Source organism: Microtus oregoni, unplaced genomic scaffold (assembly GCF_018167655.1).
Source record: "Microtus oregoni isolate MIOR12 unplaced genomic scaffold, Mior012 000000F_ref0000247, whole genome shotgun sequence".
NCBI classification, from domain to species: Eukaryota; Metazoa; Chordata; class Mammalia; order Rodentia; family Cricetidae; genus Microtus; species Microtus oregoni.
The window spans coordinates 64,533,654-64,559,553 of record NW_024543059.1 but is presented as its reverse complement, the minus strand read 5'-3'; the positions used below and the strand labels follow the sequence as shown (position 1 = coordinate 64,559,553).

The window sequence follows — 25,900 nt, the reverse complement described above, 5'->3', positions numbered from 1 at the left end:
TTTGATCATTTTAGTTCTGATAAAAAATGCATTCAGTATTTTATTTTCATTTATTTGTTTAAGGATTTGGAAGGCATAAATGTGGCATAAAATAAGATGCTGATCTTAATATAAAACCAGCAGGTAAAATGTCTGTGTTTTATGATCATTAGATGAGCCCTAAGGAGGTCATCCTAGAGACCTGTGTGCTTTACCGCTTCTGAGAAAAAAAATCAGACAGTGATTGTTCAGTGATCACTTGGCTGGTCAAGTCATGTGATCTTTGTTTTACACGCATGTGGATAGCTTCATGAAGGAAGACACATTCTTTGCAGGTTATTAGGAAGACGAAATTTTCTTTTAGCTCTCCAAACCACCCATCTTTATAAAAGAGTCTAGCCTCATTTATGAACACACTGCATTTGTGGATATAATGTCATAGTCGTTGCTCAGGTGACAACAGTGGGTTTCCTCCATTTGGTCATCCTGTAGTCTGTTCTATGGCACAGCAACTGAGTTCCTTGCAAAAGTCCTGGTTTGAATCCTCGCATGATCATGGTTTACCCTCTCACTTCAGGCACAATATTTAAACCCTTTTGACCCAGATCTTTCAGTCCTGTAAGAAAGATAATACTATTTATATTCTATGTGTTTGTCATATTTAATAGCAGCGCATGAAAACTACTTAAACCTATTTAAAGCCATAAAGAACTATCAACCATTATTTATATTAGTATATTGTGTTATTAACTCCTGGAAGATTGAACTCAATATTATAGTCACTAAACTTTGCTCACGCTAAGCACTCTGGGATACATGGAGGAGGAACTTTTGCTGGAGAATCTCTATGATACCTTCTATTTTCTATAGTCATTGGTTTGCTTGAAGACCATTAGTGCTACAGAAAAATATAATTTAAAACAGGACTTTGCCTTCTGCTAATGCTAATCAAATCACCTGCTGTATTACTTGTCTCACTATTGTAACCAAATACCTGACTAGCAGGAACTTCAAGGAAAAGGGGTTTGTTTTAGGCTCACAATTTAAGGAAATAAAGTCAAATACAATGGCGAAGGCACATCAGGAGAAGCAGGAGACAGTAATTCGCATTGCAGCTACAGTCAGAAAAAAGGACAGGAAGTCAAGTGGGTATTACAAACCCCAGTGCCCATCCACCCCCCTACAAATAGCAAACCCTAATGCCCACACTTCTGCCCCACTTCCTCCAGCAAGCTTCCACCTCCAAAAAGTACCATGAGATTGCAAAATAGAACTGTCAGCGGGGGGAGGGGGGAAGTACTCAAACACATGAGCCTACAGGGAATATCTCACATTCAAACCATAGTACTGGCAAATGTCATGGAGTTCTGCTGTCTTTGCTCCACTCTAGCATTAGTTACTGTCTTTCATCTGGTCCTCCTGGTCCAACAATCCAACAACCCTTGTATTTTCTCCCAAGGAGGAAATTTGAGCAGAGGTTACTCTTACTTTTCATAGATCGATCTCTCTCTCTCTCTCTCTCTCTCTCTCTCTCTCTCTCTCTCTCCCATCCAAGGAGAAAATAAAGTAAGTCTCAAGTAAAGAAAGGATCAGCCAACACTTACCCACCAGGGGCGGGGGACAGTGACTTTGAGTGTCTTCTGGGACTAATCCGTAAATCGGTAAATAAGTAAGATGTTTCAATCCCAGGAACAAAACACCAGGATTTCAGAACTCGAGACCTAAACATTTCTTCGTCTAATCTCCTTTCTACATTCTTTCTTTCAGCAATCTGCCTGTGTGACTAGGGGTGTTTTAAAAATATGTAATAACTGCACAGCTTCCTTAACATAGTCACAGAGTCCTAAGAATCTTGGACTGTTTTGGACATAATATTATCAGGTGCTAATTCACTGTCAATGAATGCTAAGAAGTCAGTGAGAATAAATGGCTAAGGGACACTCAGCTATTTGGCAACATATTCAGAGCTGATTTAGCATTTAACACCTGGTGTGAGTAAATGTGTGGCTGGATAAATGGCAGTTCCTATATACTATGATTTTATAATTGTGTGGAAATTTATCTATTTACTCTTCTGACTATACTGTAAAGTGATAAGGAATATAAATTTGGGCAATTATTTTATCTCTAATGACAGCAAATTAGAGATCACAATAGATTCTCAAGGTTAAAAACAACCTATTTTTTTTTAAAAAGAAGGCATATTGAATATAATGATGAGGTACCCTTCAGGAAATAGAAATTTCTAGAAGAATGATATGTTTCACCTATGAAGATATAACCCCACTTACAGAACTCCTTGTGAGATGATGTGATCCTTTAATCTGAAACATCAGAGCAGGATTCGAACTCACCAGGATCTGGATACTTAAAGCAAAAGATCACAGGGGATACTCATAATAGTCTCACTGAAATGATGAAATAAACAAACTGAAAGAAAGAAAAACCAATACCAGAAATAGTGTTGGGTAATATTGCATGATATTTTCATAGTCTGTTGCTAGGATCAATCCAGAAATGATTCTTTCTTCCCCTTTCTGATGGTATTTGACTCCATTTCAATAACAAGTCTTTCTCTTCTCTCTCTAAAGAAGCAGGAAAATTAATATGCTATAGACAGGGTGCTGGGCTCTTCCCAAGGCATAATAGCAGCTCTCTATGAAACTAATCCCTCTCTGCTCATTTCAACTCATGCCTGGAAAATATTACCATCACACAGCAAGCCTGAGATGCTTTATCTCATCAGTTTATTCCTTCTGGGATCATTGTTTCAAACCATCAATGGATACAAGGCTTTTTGGCATGGTAGATGGGACAAAACAGAAAATTTCACTAAAACCTGTGATTTGTTTCACCTTTAACAAGGGGATAATTGCTTCCCTAATTATAATTGAGCTATTTCTCATAGGAGTTTAATTGGAGGAACGGGGCACAGTGTTCAACTTATTGACCCAGTTGAGCTCAAAAATTGTCTTCTTATTTATCAACATTTGCATCTCTAATTAGTGGTGGGAAAATACGGGGTGAGGTGTGAAAGAATACATTGCTTTGCCAAGTTTCGTCATGATAAATAGGAAGCAGATTTTTTTTTGTTGTTGTTATAAGTAGATACTGACGAGACCAAAACCTACTGGCAGCTAGAAGAGCTACCAAATGTGCACCATCAGGTGGCTTTCAGTCTAATTGCTTCTTAATACAGCCATTGAGGAATACCTCACAAGCCATGCCACCCCTTAGAATTCATGGCAATGAATTTTCTGCCACGTGCATTGTTTACCAAGAAATGTGTCACGTTTTTTGCAGGTAAGAGAGGCTCAGAGAGTTGTCCTCATTTGACAGGGAACCTTGCTCCAGTATCTTTGATGTTTGTTGGAATTTTTTCCTCTGTTGTGTATTACAGCATGGAAAGTTAGAATATAGGTTTTCAAGAGTCTTATATCTTCATACTGGTCAGTTAAGCCTTGCATTGTCCAAGGACATTTTCTACTGTTACCTTTATGGTATTTTTCTCCTAATCTGTGTCTAATACTTAATACACTAAGCTCAACACAAAGTCTGTGCAAATTTAAATTAATGACAAAATTAACATTCAACACATCAACTTGTATAACAAGTGTAAACTATAAAAGACATTGTCTTACCAGTTACAGATTTCAGGTTCAATTTTCGAACATGCGTAGTGGTTCCTTAGAGGCTATAGATGCAAAATGCATATTCTATCTTCTATCATCAATCTGTTGATTCAAAAATTATTTTCTGTAGACTTACTGTGCACCCAGTATTCTCATGATTGTTCTGAAGAGGGAAAGCAAAAGGCAGAAAGAAGGCATTTCCAGGTAACGACAGCGAAATGGGTAATAAGGCAAGGACAGCTGTGTGAGAGAGGAAAACAAAACACAAGGTCGATTGAGGTGGTTACAGGGGGTTGAGAGGGTTCAAGGAAAGTTTCTCTGAAGAGATAAATTTGCACTAAGGTATAGGAGAAGGGAAGGAGCCAGTCTTTAAAAGAATTGGATCAGAAAGCTCCAGGCAGCAGAGGTAGTGGCACAAATCCCCTCAGGAGCTGATGTTTTCAAAAGAAGGAGGCTCTCATCTGAGAGTCAGCAAAAGGAAGATATTCGGTGTCAGGGAAAGAGTTCAGGGACTCTGGTCATGATAAGTCACTCAAAACCACTTTTACATGTGTGGGACATCACCAAGGATTTTAAATGAGACATTTTCACAACCTGATATGTGGCTTTAAAAGGTCAGTCTTACTACTACTTGGAAAATAGCTTTTCAGAGTATACGAGTAGGGGCAAAAACATTACCTAGGGTCCATGATTGGCTCTCATCAATGTCTAAACAAAAGAGCATAGCTGCTTATCCTAAGGTGAAAGTAGAAGGTAAGAAGAAAAGTGGGAAAACACAGAACATATATTTTTCTGAGTATGCCATTTAAATATGACTTTCTGAAATGAAGAAAATATGTAAATTACTTGTTCTGTCTTGAGAAGGTGAAATCTTCCATGTCTACCTTCAGCAAAACTACTAAAAGGAGCTACTTGTAGATGACCTACAACAAGTTGTCAATAAAGTCTTTGTCTACATCAAATACCATCGGTGCTTCAGTCAAGAGCCAAGCCCTGAAGAGACTCATAATAACAGGGCAGAGGGGCCTTTTATTTTAAAGACCCTTCCTTGTTGAAAATGAAAAGTTAGTTTCTATTCTTTGATCATTCCCTTGCTTTGGGATTTCAAAGACACTCCATATGCCTACTGTCTGTACTTACCTCAGTGTGGATGGGGGAAAAAACGTCTCTAGAGAACAGAAGGTTTACATTTCCTGATGATGGTCAGACAGCGCAGTCTTGAATACTTTCCATTGGTTAAAAAAAAAGAAAAGAAAAGAAAGGATAGGAAATGCTTATTCAGAAGTCAAACTCTTAGAAAAAGTAATAATAGATTAGTAGTTCATCAATGGGTTTGTCTATTTATAGCCCTTTTATTGTCAAAAATTCAGCCTTTCGAACGCAATTTAGGACTTATTTGTTCTCTTGTGTTGTGGTGTCTTATATAGTCATTTACTTTGGGACATTTTTCTCGTTTTTAATTTTATTTCTCAATTAAACTTTATTACTTTAAGTTTTTTGTCCATTTGCTTTTATCTCTCCATGCTTTAAGTTCAGCTTTAGAAGTTTACAGAATTGGAGACTAGCTCGCCTCCACAATATGGTCTGTGTACATTCAGCTCTCAAAAGCAATGAGCCAGACATATGTGCAATTAAGGGAGGAAAACAAATTCCCTTTCTTGGCAAATTCTTTCGTACTGCACAAGTTACAATAACTGAGCAAAATGTCACTGTAGTTTCCATTGGAATTTTTTTTTAATTCTTTGCCCATTTTATTTTTACAATTGCCTAAAGATAGAATTTCAGCTCGCTTGAAAACTAACACTTCTGAGAACACAGAAAACACCTTTATTTTCACAGCCCTATGAAAAGGCATAAAGAATATTGAATAATGGCCATCAAGAAAGAAGCAGATGAATGTTTATTTTATTGCAGATCTAAGAAGCATATAACTGCATAACTAATGTGACCTACGATAGTTGAAATGCTTTATTGGTTATTTGAGATATACAAAAGGGACAGGAAGATATATATTGCAAATGCAGCAAGCAAAAAAAAAATAAAAAGAGAATCCTGCAACTTTCAACCTGTGTGCAGGTGGAGCCAACACAACGTAAGGGGTCCATACAGAATGTTAGTCCCCTCTAGATGTCTTTTAGAATTGTTAAGGCCTTCTTCCTCATGTGCTGCATAGCGGTTCCATGTGGACACAATCTGAGAATTTCGTAGGTAGAATTGTAGGCTCTCCTACCCCATCCACAACCACTTCATCGGCATCTGCATTTTGACCAGTCTGCAAGTATATCTCAAACTGAAGCCTTCCCCTGAGAAATATCTGGAAAAGCTGTCAGCAATGCCTAATCCTTAAATACTGACTTAACAGGTTCCGTATACATTGTGATTACTATAACTTTTAAATCTGTTCATATTTTCTAAAATCTATCCTATTTTAAGGTGAAGCTATCAAGTAAATTAACGATAATAATAATAATAATAATAATACTTCAGACTTGTCACTTGTAAACCAGTCGGTGAAACTTGGCAGACTCCCAGGGGCTATCAAATGCACCTTTGAGAAGCTTAGCTTGGCTGAGTGTGCATTTTATAATTGCCCAATAATTGCTTTTCCCATTTGTTTGATTAATGTACCTATATACTATTCTCTACCAAATCCCCACTCTCACTGATGTACACACGCTTCAGAGTTCTGTTGTGTTTTCTAGTGCAGTGTTCTGGCACAGTGGTCCCCAATTTGCTATTAACAATATAACCTTTCTGATAGATGTGAATTTTTCTACATAATGGTTGCTGGAGTCACTTTTTCATCTTGGCTGACATGTGGCAGTTTCTGTGGTTAATTAGGACAAATGTGCCAATTATGTTAATGTTTCTCCCGATACCAATCAGTGAATAATTAGACACAACACATCTGTCTTTCACAGGTCAGGAAAATAGAAAAGTATAAGGTGCTTGGCTTCTTATATTGACATATATGATTAATCAATCCCAGGGTCAGCAAGTTTTGTGTTAAAAGGATACAAGGTGCCAGTGGCCATTGAGGTTCTGAATACCTTTCAAAAAATGAGAAGGGCCTCTACAAAGAATTTAAGTCATCTTTTCATTCCAAATAATTACATTCCCCATTGGTAAAAATGTAGTTATGTTATATACTTACTTATCTCCAATATATCAAAACAAATACATTTTGTATAGAGGTATTTTAAACTCTCAAAACAATTTAGATTCATTGAAATAAAATATTATACTAATTCAGCCTTGGTATCTGAGTGAAAGGATTTTGAATAATCACAAGATACCATGATAATCCAGTTTGGTAAAATCTCTGTTTATCTCTTTCTATGTGAGTAAACTTCAAAGACTTCTGGTTAGTGGAAAATTAATGTTATTTTCATTCCAAATTTTATTGGCAATCACAGTCCACATTTTGTAGCACTGTAGAGAAAGAAGTTCTATCCAAGTTATTTAGTACTATAAGCAATATCTCCATTCTTGGGTTTGACACTGCAAGTATAAAGAAAAGACTTGTGAAATCCACTTATTTTCTTCTCACATGGTCACAGACTGTACTAATATAAAGCTTGTGGATTTGTTTACAGTTCAAAGTTTATATTTCCTAGTAAATATGGTTTATATATTTATATATTCAGCATTCAACAGTGTTACACTATGTAAATTTATCATCTAAAAAATCTCATCAGGTGCAACCCTAGAGTTTGTATTATTGAGGCTTCAATACAGTATTCTACTTGGTTTTTTCCTGTAATTATTATTTTACTTTTTGCATACTTTTATTGCTACAGTTGCTGATACTTTAAAATTTAAGTTCTACACACTTAAATGCACTCATTAGAATTAAACAGAACAAAAATCTCAGTTTCTGTATTGTGCAGCCTATGCTAAGGTGCTAGAATTCATGTGAGCTCCAGCAAGTGACCCAGATTGTGAACTGAGTACTGGTTCTACCACTGCAAACCCTTCCCTGGGGCAGCACTGCTTCACATTCCTCTAGATAATCCTTTTTAAGGTTTTCAGGAAGAGGATGCTGTGATGGTCCAGTGGTTAAAGTGCTTGCCACATAAGCTTGAGGACCAGAGTTCAGTTCCCTAGAACCCACATAAAATGACAAGTATCGGTATAATTCCACCTATAATTCTTGCCTACCTAGGCAGAGACAGGGAAAATGCAGAGCGGAGCAGCAGTTGGTCAGAAAATAAAACTGCGATGTCCTTTTCTAATTTTTCCTTACAATGATTCTTTAAATCAAAAAAAGCATATAATATTTTATGTGAATCATGCTGTCATATTACCTTTTTGGTCAGGGAATTGAGAAGAATAAAAAACTAAGGAAGAGGTTTTACTTGTCTCACTATTTTTTTTTCGCTAAACCCACAAATATTTGTGTTTGATTATTTAGTGGTAAAACATGACATAGTTATATTTGTAGCAGAAGTTTTAACGTAAAATCATGAAACATTATTAGAAATAATGTTTGAATGAAAACCTTACTTAAATAACTCCCCATTTAAACCCACTCAGCTATAAGAACATTATTAGATAGAAGTTTGGGGTCAGTATTAGATACTATAACTATTGTGATATTTGGTTAGGAAAATGAGGGGGGTGACTGAAAGTGGGCAAAGGAGTTGTCAATCATAATTTATCCTATAGAAATTATGAGCTGTAAAAAGATAAGTTATTGAGAACCATATAGATTTTTCTGTCTTTGTCCATGGCATAACTTTAAAAAATTAAGTATATAAAAAAAGAAAAAATAATTAAGTATAAAGTATTTAGGGAGATGGTAAAAGACAATGTTTAAAATTTGAAAGTTATAAAATGGTGGAGTGCCCTCTTAAAACTTACAGAAGCATGGGCCACTGAGCAGTAGTTTACTACAAAACCTTGCTTCCTCTAACAATACAGCCAGAACTACTGACTTTTATGAAATACCAGTAACCGTGAGACTATAAAACCATGCATCTAAAAACCATAAAGGTTTTTTCTCAAATCAGACCATACAACTTAAGTTGGCAGTTTTTATACATCTATGCTAGGAACACACGATGGGGATACTATGCCTTAATCTTGGATTGCATAATCAAGTTGAGAATCACTCTTCTTCATTATTAAAATCATATTAGTGTTTGGAGAATTCCATGGCCAATCAATTGAACTGGGTGATGAAAGTATCAGGAAAATTCTTAAAAATACGATCCTCCCACAGTAAGATCTGGGAACTTAACCTTATGCACAGAGGCTAGAACTGCAGCATCTCTTCTGGACAAATACTGCAAGAAATCGTGGCTGTGAACAATGGACATGTCCATCCCCAGGACAGATGACGAACAGAAGAGTTTCAAGTTGCATTTATTTATGTTGTTTGGGGCATGCAGAGGAGCAGTCTGTGGGTGCAGATCTGAGGACAATTTTCAGTCCTCAATCCTCTTTTTCCAACATGTGGGTCCCAGAGATTAATTCACTGGGTGTGAAGAAAAACTCCCTTACCTACTGAGCCATCTCACTGACCTCCAATGTAAGGATCTGGAAGCCAGTATTCATGGAATTTCTTACAATGGTAAAGTAAAAGCCATATACTTCCCAAATGTTTACTTTCCTGATAGGGTATTAAAAAATTTAAAGATACATTATTTATTTATTTATTTATTTACTTACTTACTTACTTACTTATTTATTTTGGTTTTTAGAGAAATGGTTTAGAGCCTGTCCTGAAACTAGCTCTTGCAAAATAGGCTGGCCTTGAACTTAGAGAGATCCACTTGCCTCTGCTTCCCAAGTGCTCGGATTAAAGGCATGCACTACCACCACCCAGCTAAAGATACATAATTTTTAACAGAAACACTTAAAATACCCTATTTTGAATGTAGCCTCTGAGTTGAGTTTAGCACCAGAGCAAAAGCCATTAAGACTCTTGACTAGCTCCTGATTCCATATACATTCACTCTGCTATATTAATAAATCTTCCTGCAACCTCTAAGTAGTCCTTCATTTTATAGAAGTAAAGATTACTGACAAGTCTGTTTGATTCTTGCATTTTCCCCCTCATGAGAAAATAATTTCATTTTGAAATTTGGCTGCTTGGAGTTGTACAAATTGTATGTGGCCTTATTTGACTGATTTCCTTAAGCAAATCAGATATCTAGACAAAAGAATTTCTTGGAAAAATTTATTTGCAAGGTGTTGAATTGTTTCACTGGGTCTTTTAAAGTATAGTGAGGGATTTTATGTAACTGCTTATAGCTACTACTTGCATATATTTTGCTAAATAAGGAAAAAGAATGTAGAAGTCTACTCCGGAGTCAATTATTTTAAAATAAACAGCTATCAAGTTGAAAGAGAGATCAATGTGAAGAGAGATTATGATTGATCCTGCATTTGTTATGCTTTTTATATTTGTTGAACATCTAGATGGAATTATCAAGAATTGGAAATATAGACATAACTTAACAAAACCTAGGGCTGCTGCTGATGGTTTGGAAATCACCAGCCACAGTGAAGCAAGTATATAGTCATGCAGTACATAGGAGCCTTCAGGTCTCAGGCACAGTTGCAGTGGGGTGTCTGTGGAGATTTGAGAGTCCTGGTACCTGGGCCCTGCCTCAAAACAGTAAAATCAGAGTCTTTTCAAAGGGCTCTAGGCAAAAAGATCCTATAAAAAACACTCCTGTACCATACTGGAGCACAAAGTTCAGAACCACTGATGTAAATGAGAGAGAGGATAAAATGGGACCATGAAATGGTTGCCTAGCAATACGTAAAACTTAAGAGGCTGTATTTTCCAAGGCACACCTAGGGCAGCTACTTGCCATAGCAAGGTGAATAAGATAAGTTTCCTCTGTAGTGAATTTAGGACCACTGGTTGTCTATGAAGGGAAAATCTGAGTAGAATGATGGACATTACTCCAGAGAGCTGCCATCTAAAGATTGTGTGAACAAGTGAATAGATGGGGACCAACAGTATTGTAACTTTTATAAGATTAAAGAGGCTGATGCATGACTGTTGAACAGGAAAGACACATCAGATTAAGTGGAGAGCTATAGAGATATTGATGCCTTGCTGGTGATGGAGACGCTCAGAAGGTCTAAGCAGTAAAATAATAAGAATCACCGGTGGCTACAGTTTCTGGGGGTAAAATCTTAGCAACCTGGAACTGCAGATGGCTTTTGGAGTGGTACATAAACCTTCAGGTTATTTCTCTGGATAAATGTTCTCTCTTCCCTATTTGCTGATGCTTTCAGCTAGAACTGTAAGAGTGTAATTTTGTTTGCTGTTCTTTGATTGAATGTTGAAACGGGATTCACAATGTAAGATTTTTCTTTGCAGAACTGTATCACGTTCTCACTCAGCATACTTGCTGCAGAGCAAGAATATCACAAACCACAGCATGTCTAGATCTAACATTATGAATTTCAGTTCCTGTGTGTGTGTGTGTGTGTGTGTGTGTGTGTGCAAAGAGACAGTTTCCTTAGGATAGATCAAAACGGGATGATGCTTGACTTTTTTTTAATGTACCCATTGAAAATATTTTTAACCATCTTTCATTTGGAAGTGACTTGAAGAAAATCTCATCCCTGAAGTCTGAGTTAAAGTGATAGAGATCATGAGATAAGTGTCATCCATTGGAGATAGGGTAAGGAGAGTGATGTCATAAAGAACAAGTGTTGAGGAATAATTTGAAATACATACAATGACGAATAACGCATATATATGTATATGTATGAGTGTTTATTGTGTTTCCTATGTTTATTACCAAAGTAGAAAGAAACATCAGATTTAATATTGATAAAGTATCTGCAATTAAAAATACATTCTACATATGCTTTTAGAAAGTGATACAATGATGGCATCTTCTAAGAAGAATAGAAAGCATTTGTACAAGTTAATTTAATACTGTATTTTAATATATGCCAAACAGCTATTTGCCAAGTCAATGCTTACGTACATAGTGTTAGATTATCATTTAAGATATAATGAATGGAGGTGACTTGAAAGAGGATAAATCTCACTGAAGGATAAAAGAACTCAGGAGCTAACATGTTTTGAGCATTTCAAATTCCCATTATTTATTTCATATTTTGAGTTCTTTACTTTTGTCTCATTCACACCTGTTAGTGTACTCTTAATTAAACATATATACTAATGATAATTTTAAACTATGCATTGCATGTTAGGCATAGAGTATTTAACCCCCAAATCCTTATAAATTTAGTGTGTCCTAAAGTTATTCTCATCTTGTATATAAGCAGCAAAAGTTGTATAGTGGTGAAACCAACCCAAAGTAGACACATATGACTTAAATGACCAAGTTTAGCTTTGAACTCCGACAATCAATTCGGTCTTGGTGTTTGAGACTTTAGGAAATGCCTTTTAAAATAAGATTCTCAGCTACACGGTGAATGATGCAAACCAAACATAACAGCAGAACATGCAAACACAACATTCTGTTATTGCTTTCTAGCTATTTGATTCACCTTTAATAAAACTCCACACTCCTTAAACCCTTGAGAAAATGACATCAAATATGTCTCTAGATGACAGCAAAGGCTGCACTTACTGAAACCAAGAACAAAACCTGAAGGGTGGGGGGCGTCATTGCAGCCATGCCAAGTCATGGTTTATGGCAGAAACCTTTTATTGCTTTCTGAACTTAAACCTATTTTTCTGTCTTCTTGAGTGTTTTATACACAGTTAAAGATAACTACTAACTCAGAAAGAGCTCCCTGTTGTATAAAACAGTTGGCCAAGTGGAAGAGATGAAATATAAAAGAAAAAAATTGTGGGAATAGCCAAAATATGAAAAGAATCAGAGGCCAGAGCAGGTATTGATATTTGACTAACCAAGATTGCATTATGAATAAATAACATGGGAAAAATATAATTAATTACCATTCAATATGGTAAAAATCTAGCACAATGAACGCTGCTGGGTTTTTTTTAATAATTTTATTTATAATATATTCAAGGAATTACTTCAAAATGGGGGAGTCATTTTCTCTGGCACTGCTGATTCTTGAGCTAGCACATGAAACATACTTTTTAAAATTAGATGTTACAGCTCTTGCATATTGATTTCTCTTGCTGACTCAGATAGTCATTGTAAATGATAAATAGAACTACTTTCGTGTATTTTTCTCTTCTGTACATTTAAGATTTTATGATTGCTGTAACATTATGTCTAAGCCAAAAATAATAATTAAATATTATTTCAGCCCACTTGCCCTGTAAATATCTTTTTAAAAATCAATATCTTCTACTTTAATGTTAAGATAAAGCTGACCCAAGAAAACTCCATCAGGATTTAAGTGTTTCAAAACTCACTGTTTACAAAAAAAAAAAAACAATGGAATTTTGAGTAATTAAACTGTTACTAGCACCATGCTCTCCTGCATGAATTCTTCGTGAGATTGGACCAACCACAACTCACTCTTTTTGCCCTCACTTTGTTTCTATCTTCCATAACACTGTTCTGCTCACAGATCCCCAAACCAGAAACTGCAGAGTTCATTTCATAGTTTTCTTTCCACATGCCACCAACTAAGGTTCTGCAGCCTGTATCCCAGCATGTGTTCTTCCTCACCCACCCCCATTATCCTAATGTCCTTTGCCTCTCAGTAATTGAAATCCCGTCACCAAAAGCAAGTGAAGATGTTAACACCACACACCAAGGTTCTTCCTCCATATTTTTCACCTTGGCTTCCCTTCATCTTAAAATGAGACCTATTATAATTGAGCATATACCACCTCCCCTTCTATAGAGAACTCTATCAACAGGCTCTTGCCTATCTGTTTTCCAGAACTTGATACAGTGCCTACACCGTCTATACTCAGGGTATTTAAGATGAGTTAAAACCACAGATTGATCTTCTTTTCCTCTATGAGACAGTTTTGTGTGTCTCAGGGCCTAAGAACTTCCCATCTAGCCTTAGATGACTTTGAACATCTGCTCCACAATCTAAGGACTTCTCTTGAAGTTATGGGCCACCACACTCAGTTAGTGTTGGCAGGAAAATCAAAACTAGGGCTTAGTGCATGCTATGTACACACTACTACCAACTCAAACACATACCTCGCCCTCTTTGTTTGCTTGCTTGTTGTTGTTTTTAATTTTACCACTGTAGAGACTGAGCCCTGGCTGTCACTCATGCTAGACAAGCACTCTACCACTAAACCACAGGCCTAACATCTTAGGAAGCTATTTTGCCACAGATTTTATTCCTAGATAAGCTTATAGAAGTTACTCAATCACCACCCTCCTTTATTAAAAATTCTCTAGCAGTTACACAGCTTTAATACGTACTACGTAGACATCCCACTTTTGAAGAAAGACTCACTGACTGTAGGAAAGATAGACATGGATTCAGACAGCAACAGGTTACTGAAAGTCTCCCAGAGAAACTGGATCTCAACTTCCATTTCATGTACCTCTGCTAAGGTCACATAGAGGTAAGACAACTATCCTCAAGGGCACTGGGAATTTGAATTCTCAATCTCCAGCAGAAAAATAGCCATAGCTAAATCTACTTAATTAAAATCATATTTAAGGGTCTGGTCCGCACTAAAAGTATTTAGTCTTAATTCTGACTATAAAACACTTACAGGAACCTAAAAGTGCGAATAACAGATTTCACTCCACAATATGTCCTGTTTTCATTCATATGTAAGGAAATCCTGGCTAAGTATTGACAATAGACCAGTTCCAGCGGATAAGAGAAAGAGACAGCAGTGATACAAAGAAAAAATAGAGCTTGGCATGGTAGCCCATGCCTTTAATTATAACACTGAAAGTACGCATGCAAGAGGATCATGTATTCAAGGCCAGCTTGGGCTACATAGCAACCAAAAACTAGATCAAAAATCCATGCAGCTTATATTCTAGAGAAACAGAATGAGTAAAATTTATGTAAAGTAGATAAAGAAAATAAAAGAAAGAGGGAGGGAGGTTGTGGGTATCGGAATAAATGGTGGCTGAAGGTTCAAAGGCTGACCAAGAGCTGAAATACTGAAAATGTGTTATCGGAAAAAGGGGATGAGTTGGGTGAGGATAATAGAGCATTAGGGCATTTCAGGAAAGGCTGACTCACACAGATGAAGTGGTACCAGTGCCACCAAGAGCACTGGTTCTCATGGAAGCCCCTGCATCGGAGCCTACATTCTGAGATATAAGGCCATGGGAAGAGTCAAAGTCAAACTCTGAAAGGCCAGTGGTTTCTGGTGACATAAGGCTACACACTAGTTCACTGTAGATCCAGTAATGGGAGGGGGCGGGCAAGAAATCAGATGTCACCTCTTTATCAGAATTAATATAATTGGATATTGTGCTGGATAAACTGACTATAGCCCGGATACCTATAGATTACTACAAAAATAATTTAGGTATCAGGTGATACCTGATGGCCTGATATTAAAAGCAAGATAGATGAGAGAAATTGATCTGGAACAACAGTGTAAAATAGAAGCACTTACCCAAACACAGGTTCAGGGGTTCGTTCGTTCCACTTAGGAAACCAAATACCTTCCACTTAAGACTCCAGGGGAAACACTGATAACAAGAGGCATGAACTTTAGATGGGGAACAGAAAAAGTCAACATTCCAATAAGATGGCAGTCTGGAAGATTTTGATGCCTGGTTCCACAGCAGAAGAACTGTGACCTGTCTACGTAGGATGGTCTGATCTTAGAGTAGAGGGTGTAACACATAAGGGTACAGAAATGCGGGGCAGTGTGAGACTTTACCAGAGTGTCCCTCTTCTTTTCTGTGTTGTTTTCCAATACCCACCATTCCTTAAAAGGCTGATATATAGGCCAATATGGGCAATTGCTCAAAACAGAACTTCTGTGATCAAATCAGTCAGTAAAGGAGAAGTACCTCAAGTACCCGGGGCATTCACTTCAACACAGGGGCTTCTCAGGTCGTAGATACCTTACCAGTCGTGGAGACAATGGAATAAAAAGTGGCTAAATGCATGAAAAAAAAAAAACCTATACACCAAACAATCAGATTAGACTCTCAAAACCCTCTGTCAACTGTGTAAACAGAATTCTTTCTTCCATATAATAAACTTTTAAAATAACAAAGGTTTGTAATATCCCCTGGATCTCTTTATGTCAATTGTGATTAGGGTAGTTTCCCTGTTGTTACACAGAATATCAGTCTACATAGAGAAACCAGAAGCAAGCTGTGTCCCTAAGGACTGAATAGAATCATTCTTTAAGGAGGTGCTCCAAGAAAAATGAGCAGGAAAAACATGAGCAAGTAGGAAAAAAAAACAGACAAGGAGATTGAAAATTCAAATATAATCTCAGAATCAAGATTCCACATGATCCCATGTGGGAACCTCAGAGAACTGTACCGCAGAACTTACTCAGCTAGTACTTATGGGTCTGTGTATGCACAGAATTGTAACAGACAGGGAAGTTTGAGGAGAAAATGTAAACTCACAGACACAGCCAAGGACAAGAGAATCCCTATATCTGAGCGCTATCATTCAAGGAGGAGAAGAAGAATGGACTCTTGAGGCAAGACTTATTCTGAGTACAAAAATCAGCAATCCCATCTTCAGTGAGCAAGAATGCTTTCTTTACCATAGGACAGATACTCAAGGGCAAAACTAGAACAAGAAATAATGAAGCCAACAATTAGTATTGTCAAGTAGATTTCCAATAGTTTGTTTTGTTACGTTACATACACACACATATAAATATAATGCAGCTAGTCACTGGCATCCTGTGTGGTCTGTGTCTGAAAACAAAATTCATATTTAAAAATCTAGTTTTAAATGGATTCCTTTCCCTTTCTCCCTACCATTAGTGCAAATATCAAGAATGTTTAACTGCTTGCAAATTTACATGATTACAAATAGTGACTTTCATCTGTACCCCTATCTACTTCCTGTTTCTCAGGGGTATTGTTGGTTTTTGTTTTTCCCTCTTAATGCTGGCTTCTTGCCTGTGGATTAGAGAAGTATAACGGATAGCCCCTTGCCTTCCAGAAGTAACTTACAACCGTGCTGTGTGGAGTTCACGGACAGATTTAGAGATTAATTTCTAGACTTCTCACAGTGTTGAAGAAGCTCTTTAAGGTTTTGAAAATGGCAACAGTATTGACTCCCTCCCACTAAAGGTTACCTGTGCCCACATCCACTCTAATACAAGAGGGAAGTTTAACTGTGGTAAATATCAATGTTGTTTTCCTTTATGGAAAAACTGGTTCACAGGGAAACAAATCTTGCCAGGATAAAAAATAGTTTACCCTCCAGAAGGACAGTTTGCATGAGAATATTTCTCTTCTTTTATTCAGAAAAGAGAGCACCACTGTTGTTAAATGAATTATTTGCATAGCAAAACAATGAGTGGATAGTGTTGAATAGTCGGTCACTATCTTAGACCAGGTTGTCCAAAAGAAAACTAAGAGCCAAGATTTGAATACTGAAAGTACTTATTCAAAAAGAGATTTGAGGGTGATTTAGAAACTGTTTGGATTGTGTTGGGGGTTAGTAGGGAAACTTTCCCTTCACCCAAATCTTTGGGCTCATCTGCATCTCCAAATATGTGTTTGACTACATTTTAAGGTCTGTGCATTTTCGGGGGAATTTAATCCATATGTTACAGAGAGGCTACAGGTAAATCATCTGAATGTTGCTTTATTAGAGCTCCATGATGTCTGAAAAGCCTTCTGAGCTTTTTTATGGCCTCACATTCTTTCCTGTAAGGCAGCAGCAGGTAAGTTGCCAAGAGTAAACAAATCAAATAGCAAAAGGTTTGGGTTAGGTTTGAAACGCTTTGCCTGTTATTTTTGATTGGGTTCTGTGCTTGGCAGCGCTCATTCTCTATCCTGCCTGCAGGGCAAAGTAAAAACAATTTGAGCACTGTATTTCCCAACTGGTTCATTGACATTTGAGAATAATGTAGTACAGACAGAATCAGCATGTTTGGCAGGTGAGTGATACTTAATATGACCTCAGAAAGTTACTTTCTTATGCTCGATGGTGGTTCATAGCATGAAACAATGTTGTACACACTACAGAACCCAGGTCAGGACTGGCAGCCATGCAGAACTCCAGACTGAGGACTTATCAAATTTTTCTCATGTATCTTTAGGTGGAGTGGCTAAAGAACGAAGACATCATTGATCCTGAAGAAGATCGGAATTTTTATATTACTATCGATCACAACCTGATCATCAAGCAGGCCCGGCTCTCAGATACAGCAAATTATACCTGTGTTGCCAAAAATATTGTTGCCAAGAGGAAAAGCACCACAGCCACTGTCATCGTGTATGGTAAGTGAGCTTCCATGGTATGGTGAAGCCAGTGTCAAGCCATTCTGTGTCTCATTAATGACATTATTTTGTTTTAGAATCTCCAGCTACCAGTCTCTTTTAGACTCCCTCTACTGTTCCTTTTGACCTTGTGCATGGTCAGTAAGGTTTATTAACTTCCAGAAGGATCATTAAGAGTGGTGAAGTGGTAAGCCTTGGTAACCTACTGAACAGTCTGCTGCTCTTGAACATTTTGTTTCTCAAAAAAGGACGAGTACCAACAAGACCTGACTAAGTTTGGGACAGAACAAAGCACAAGACAGACCAATGATACTTCCGTTGAATCTAGACTCAGGTCTACAATTACAGAAAACACAGGAAAGATGAAACAAACATATTCCACAAACAGACTCATTGTCCCCCACCTCTGAACTTGCTTTCTTGCCTCCATCAAAGGACTATAGAGTCATAACAAAGACAACTGGGATAAAGGGACTGTCATTCCCACAACATGGAAGACGCCATTCTCTGGCCCCTCTCACCCTGCTCATCTCTAAATCTATTGATTCTCTTTAAGTGTCAAATAGTTCTACCCTTCACGTTGGTGTGACATCAATGCTATTACCTCCCTATGCTGTTGGCACTCCATTATCCCCCAGCTATTTCAGAAGGTGAGTTATTCCCCAGCTAAACTTTCAGCTGGTTTGTACCCAATTAGTTCAGGCTGTAGAGTTACATAATTCTCAAAATGTTAGTTATATTGACATATTATCACAGAGAAAACTAAACACCAAATATTTAAGATGAGGCTTCCTCTTGAACAAGGAACCCAAACTTTACCCCTGCCCAGAAAATAGTGTAACTGTCCCTCCCTACTTCTGTGGTCAGTCATATGCCTGGATTCAGATGGCCTATGAAGGGGGTACATTCACTGGGCATATCCTGACAATTATGTCAGGGAGTCCTACAGGAGATAAGATTAAGATAACATATGGAATCAAAGAATATACCATTCCAGCCTTTGGCCATTTCCTTAACTTGGAGGCAATTTAATAAGAACAGATCAAAAGAGATCACCCCAAATTTCCTCTTTAGCTTAGATCCAAGAGAAGTTCTAAGAAGAATTACAGTGGAAAGCAGGAGGGTTCTGCATAGCTCTTACTCAGTTAACTCCTAGTAACCTTTTCAAAACCTACCACTCTTGGATCCACTTCCATACATATGTTTAATTCTCATGGCACATGTGGCTTTTTACATCTTTATGATGTGCCCATGATGAATAAACATGTGTTGTATCTATGTGTTTTTTTTACCTATTGATCTATCTTACATCAGTTTCTCATATCAACCAAAAAGAAACCTCTATGCTTTAGATAGATAGATGATAGATAGATAGATAAATATATTTTTACACATATGTATATATAAAGAAATATATCTCTATATTTATATATGTATATATAGAGAGAGTCTGACAGACAGAGATTAATTTGTTCCCTCTCCAACAATACCATTGTGTGGCCATGTTACTGACAAGATGAGGAGCCACAAGAACAGAATCATCATGATGTTCCAGAAGCTACACAGAGATAGTTTAAAACTGCCATTTTAATTACAGAACAGAAGCATTTCAAGTTTTTTAATCCTCTGATTACTCTGGGGTTTAATTTCCTGGTCCAGATAATGGCTATGTTGAATTGTAAGCAATTGTATTCTTTAAATCACACGAAATTGTTTTGTACTTTTCATCTTAATCTAAACTGCCTAAAACACTTGATTAACAACATTTAAAATGCAAAGAAGCATTTGGGCCCAATCATAGTATGTGCCAATTGCAAATAACCAATGAAGGCATACTATAAATAGACCTGTTCTATTGGTATTTGATATAGATACAAATCTCTTTCTAGGCATAGCATGATTTCAATACCAGCAAATGTAAAAAGAGCTTTGTTATTAAGAAGGGTCACACATAATAAACAAACACTTTTAGAAAATGCGTATTCTAATGGATACGCATTTATAAGCCAAGAGAGACAGTAATTAAAAAGAGGACATAAAACAGATTCAGAATAAGAATTGATGATTACATAGGTTTCTGTGGACTGATGAACCCAACTTATGTGCTTTGCACAACTCAATTTATGAAGCCATGAAAAGCTGGTGCAGACAGTTGACAGGTAGGGGTTCCCAAATCAACTTCCCCACTAAACTTTTTACATTCTCAGATGCCACAGGACCAAAGATGAAGCAGCTAGGCCTTGATCAGCAACTATCCAGCTCTTTAACCTATATTTTTGAGTCCTTTTCTCTTTTTCTGTAAAATAAAGGATGTGTCTAATATCTGAAAAAAAATGTCTAAAAGTTACTGATTTTTAACAAGACATTAGGATGTCAACAGAATGGAAATTGTATATGTAACTCAGAGTCTCAGCCTCTCATGTTAGTAAGCACCATACATGAAAGCATTGTGGCTTTCATAAATTGAGTTGTGCAAAGCACATAAGTTGGGTTCGTCAGTCCAGAAACCTATGTAATCATCAATTCTTACTCTGAATCTGTTTTATGTCCTCTTTTTCATTACTGTCTCTTTTGGCTTATAAATGCGTATCCATTAGAGAAAATTTGAAAAACACAGAAAAGGCCAAAGAAGCTGTCTTTGATCCTATCCATCTACAGACTGTATTTTCTAAATCAATATGGTATCACTAATATTTTGTATGCATAGGTAGTACCTTAAGATAAGAGCTACACATGTTACTTTTATTTAATGTACAATGCTAACATCCATTTTTATTAGATAACCTTCTGTGTTATCATTTTATTGGCTTGAAAATATACAACTTAACATTTTTCTATATTTAACATCATAGGTACTTCTAATAATCACTGAATTTAAAAATCTGTTATGGAGATACTTTTGTTCATGTCTGTAAATACAGTCATGTTTATTTTCAAATTAATAGATTTCTTAGAAAATATAATTTGGAGCAAAATCATTTGCATATATAAAGTCTGTGTTGCTTCAGTAGCTAACCATTTTTACCTCGGCAAGCAAATGAATCAACTTTTCCCACAGTGATTTAACTATCAGCAAATAATATATGTTTAAATTTGTTAAAAACATTAGATAAACACAAATTATTGAACTATTCTTTTAGACATCATGATATTTCTAAGAGACACATGTCCAGAAATAAATAGTGTGGGTAGTGTGGAATTCTTGTTTTGTAATCACATATATGACCCCTCCACAACATATCATAGTTAGTTTTTCTTCACAAGATGAGTATCCATTTCCAATGCACCAGTCAATTGCTAGCTCAATCAGATTATCAATTTATTTAAAAGTAGGAAGCTGTAAGATTTTCTGTATTTGGGTTCACATGTGGGTTTGTGAAACCGAATAAAGTTTGAAGATGCTGATGAAAAATAATTAATCATTTGTTTTTCAAGAACTCCAAGTGATTGTATTTAGTTTCCATGCTTTGGCTCACAGCCTTGGCATCTGGATGTAAACATTTATTATGCGAGATAAACTGTCAAAAGTATTATTTGGAGTTTAACTAGGTAAGGGGATTTTTTTTCCTTAAGGATATTAGTCAAGGAAAAGAGAACATAGTCTTATTTATTTTTATAAATAAGCAACTCATGGAAAATAATTTCCTATATCTCAATTTAGATTCTTCAGCCATACAACAAAACTCTGAAATGATATTTGTGGCCTCCTGTAGCATTGAAATCGTGTTCCTTTGATTGATACATGGGGAATGACTCCAGTCTGTCTGTATTCTGTGTGTAGTTTGTGTACTGTTCATTCCCACATGCTTAACTACCCTTTGTGGTTTGTCTCATTCAGTTAACGGTGGCTGGTCTACCTGGACAGAATGGTCTGTGTGTAACAGCCGTTGTGGACGAGGATATCAGAAACGTACGAGAACCTGCACCAACCCAGCCCCACTCAATGGCGGAGCCTTCTGTGAGGGGCAGAGTGTGCAGAAATTAGCATGTACTACGTTGTGCCCAGGTAAATATGCAATTATCTCTTCCCAAATAATTCACACCATTCTAAATGTGTGTACTAGAACCAGATGACAAAGACCTAATCTTAACTTATGTGTGATAAACATTATTTAAATCCATTCTGCATTTACCTTGCTGAAAAGTCACACGTTCCTCCAAAAGAGTCTGGAACTTTATCACCTAACCACGCAAAGTGCTTTAAGAGAACAAATAACCATGAATATAATCCTGTGTTTCTCAGTGATACTGCTAGAGGCAAGATTGTACATTCTGTAATTCAAATGATTTGAACAACATCGAAAACCACATAAAGTTAGAAGTAGCAACCTTTGACATCCAGCAAAACATGAAAATTAATTGGAACAGAAGTTTAGAAAATATTTTATCCTGGAATAGTTGATACATAGTGTCAGTTTCTAGGCAGGGGCAAATAAAACATCTGGAATGAATTAAAAGAAAGGCTAAGGTTCGTGACACATGAGATAATGGATTTGGAAAATACAGCATAGCCACCTCTTTATTATCTGTACCTCTTGGTCATCTGTCTTATAAATTATTTGCAGTGGCCCCTATACCAAGATTGCATCCCTCGGCCACTTGGCAGCATCTTGTAGTAATCCATATTTCCACCAGCTCTTGACTCCAGGTAAATCCCAGTTAATAGCTACCCAAATCCAAATAAATTCCAAATATACTAAAATGCCTACTCATATAATATATCCAGAAGTTAAGATGAAACTGTTTTGAAATAGTCCATAAATTCAGTATACTCCATGATTAGAAATTCTGTTATCAATTTTGGTTGGGTGTTTGAATACACAGCCTTAATTCCCTTTGCTTTGCCCAGTTTTTTACTGCTCATCCTTTAATAGAACATTTTTCACAAGTGGGCAGGGAGATAAATGTAATCTACAGATTACATTTTCAAGTATTGATTCCAAGTATCAAAATGTGTCCCTGTTCTGAACCTTTGAGGGCTCTTATTTATCGAACATATTTTTTCTTATAGGTAAGTGTAGAAATTCATCTGATATCATACATTGTCCCTTATTTCACCTACATTATGACTCATATTTCAGAGTTCATTCAATTTGAGTTGAAAGAACAATGTGACTGCACACACGCATAGCACACATATGCACACCACATATACAAACACACACACATACATATATGCTAGTGCTTTAAGTGATAGGCACATATTGTTGAGCTACAGCAAATCAAATTTTATTGCTCAGGGTAATTGGGAGTTGAAGTATAGACAACTGTATATGGAAATAATAATGTGTTCCTTAATTTTGCACATATGCATATTTATATCCCAATGCACATTATGTAGTATATTTACTCAGTAATAAGAGAATTACCAAACACTGTAAGCTACTAAAATTTATATTGTTTTTCCACTGTTCAGAATTGAGTAGTTTAAAGGTTCGAAAAATGATGTTTGGCATTGTTTTATGTAGGATTCTAGGTAATCATAAACATTTATGTATCAGGTAAAAAAATCAAACACTTTTTAAACTTATTTTAACATTTTAATCCTCCTTCTTTTAATATGCTTAAGAGGATTTGTTTTGAACTTTGGAAGTTTACTCTGTTTTTCAAATTGATACCAAAAGTATATTCTCAAGACAGAGATATCCCAGCTCATTGTCACTGAACTTTCTTATAATAATCTACCAAAATAAGTATGAAATTGGGTCAATTTTTGCCAAAATGAGGGATTTACTTAAATTTTATTTCAGTATGAATAGGAATTGTACACTATCAAATAATGGAATGAAATCATAAAATGAGCTAAAAATAGTATTGTCTTTACAGAAATGTATGGCAAAGGTTTCAGCCAAATCAAGTGACCTTGATGACAAAAAGAAAATATAAATAGTATAGAAGTCAAGAGACATGGGAGGGGGTGAAGGCAGAGAGAAGAGAATGAATGAGTTACTTGACCGCTACTCTTCCTTTGCTTCCAATTCTCATACATTTTTTCTCTCATTGTTTATGTGACACTCTCAATGAAGGAATCTTTGATTAAAAAGGAAACCCTCTGATCTTCCATACAATATCCAAAAGCCTCACCTTTAATGAATCAAGAGAAAATATGATAATATTCTTATGTAGCTCTTGATGTGTTCCAGAAAGTCTTGCTGGACCCTTGACTAGAGGGGGGAAATGTCCAGAACTCCCACAGGTATAGCATGACTCATTCACCAGAGGCTTAACTGAGTGCCAGGCTTCTCGTTAGGTTATCTTCTTCCATTCTTATTGTTTTGTGGGAATTGAGTTGTGCTTCTTTTCCCTTTATGAAGTAACGGCTTGTTCTGATCTCATGCTGGCTTCCCTCATGGCAGTGGACGGCAGGTGGACATCATGGAGCAAATGGTCAACCTGTGGGACTGAATGCACCCATTGGCGCAGGAGAGAGTGTACAGCACCCGCACCCAAGAATGGGGGCAAGGACTGCGATGGCCTGGTTCTGCAATCCAAGAACTGCACCGATGGGCTGTGCATGCAGGGTAAGTCAAACTGAAGAAATACAGGTACCAAGGGGCCAAAAGGCCAAGATTTGGGGATAGCTTGAAGGAATATGGTTAATTGAGGATGCTGAACAATAAGAAAAATGTGATGATACAACTCTATCCCTGCTTTCTCCAAAATTGGGAAAAGCTAATCTCTCAGGAACAAGAATGAATAATAATTGTCTAGTTAACAAATGTTGCACATAGTATTGCTTTAACTCAAGAAAAAAAAACACAATTTAGTCATTTCCATGGACAGGCTGTCATTCTTTTCAACTCGAATAACTGTTAACTCGGTTGTATTACCTTGCACATGGGACTACCTTAAACTTATCATAGAATCAAAGGATGTCTTCCAACAAGAATGCTGTTTATTTGTAATTCATACCTGGTACTGAGTCAACATCCTTGAAATTTAAAATATACAAGGACAATAAATATTTCTGCAGGTAGTTTGATAAATATATAATAAATCTTTTGTAAGAACATGTTCCCAACCTCTTGAAAGTGCTAGGTTTGTATTAGAAATTACATCATGGGTATAATTTAGCCTATTTTAAGAAAGTGTTAATGATAAAACAATATTTAATAAGCATAGAAGTTGCCTCAGATGTTATGGTATATGAAATGACCTATATTATATTTCTCATACCCTTTGCATGAAATTTTGTCAGTGAAATGATGACTTGCGTTTAATACTTGCAAACTCCTAACCATTTACTGAAGAGCTCTTAGATGTTCATAATTTACCATCTCTATTCATGACAGTGAAAAAAAGTGCATAGAATTGTTCAGGCAAATGGATTAAACAATGTGCCATGGTGAATCAAAACTAATGGTGGCCAAATGTTGACATTTCTCATGCATGTTGAATATATAATGAGACATAGTCACAGGGGACTATTTGTTTGTCATTTAAGAACAAGTGCTTTGTTTTCACTACACAAATGAAACTTTGCTTACTCTTCAGAGTCTATGTACACAAGGACCTTTAAAGAGAAAACTTACTTAAAGTACAAATATATAATAATGTTTCTCACATTGAATGAGAATCCAGGCACCACTCAATTGCGTTGTCAAGCGTTGCCATATTCCTAAAGCTTCTGATGACTGGGGAGAGTTACCATATACCTCACTGTTTCTGCTAGAAATGTGAAAATAAAGAGAGGACAGCTGTTTTTTAATCATCTGTCTGGAGATACAGGTTTCATCCCCAGGAACAAGTTTTAATTGAGGACCAAATGTAAAAAAACATGAATATGTCATGTTTTTTTTTCTTTTATATTTTTCTTTAGTATGAAACAAATTGATTGATATGATTGAGATAGTTTGGGGCATGTTTTTCTTTAGTACTTTCACCCTATCTCAGTATAATAACAACATTGATTGATACAATATCACTGGTTTCTGCTCCATGTACTTAAATTCTTGGCAAGATAGTTTACAAGGAATGTATTGCTACATGCTA

General features: G+C 36.5%; 1 protein-coding gene across 1 annotated transcript in view; it reads left to right on the top strand.

Annotated features, from left to right (window-relative positions):
* Positions 1 to 25,900, top strand: part of Unc5c (unc-5 netrin receptor C) — a 329,934-nt gene that overhangs the window by 242,695 nt on the left and 61,339 nt on the right. The window contains exons 5-7 of the mRNA XM_041653981.1: positions 17,728 to 17,908; positions 21,747 to 21,914; positions 24,265 to 24,429. Coding sequence (XP_041509915.1) covers positions 17,728 to 17,908; positions 21,747 to 21,914; positions 24,265 to 24,429 — 514 coding nt within the window. The remainder of the gene's footprint in view (positions 1 to 17,727; positions 17,909 to 21,746; positions 21,915 to 24,264; positions 24,430 to 25,900) is intronic.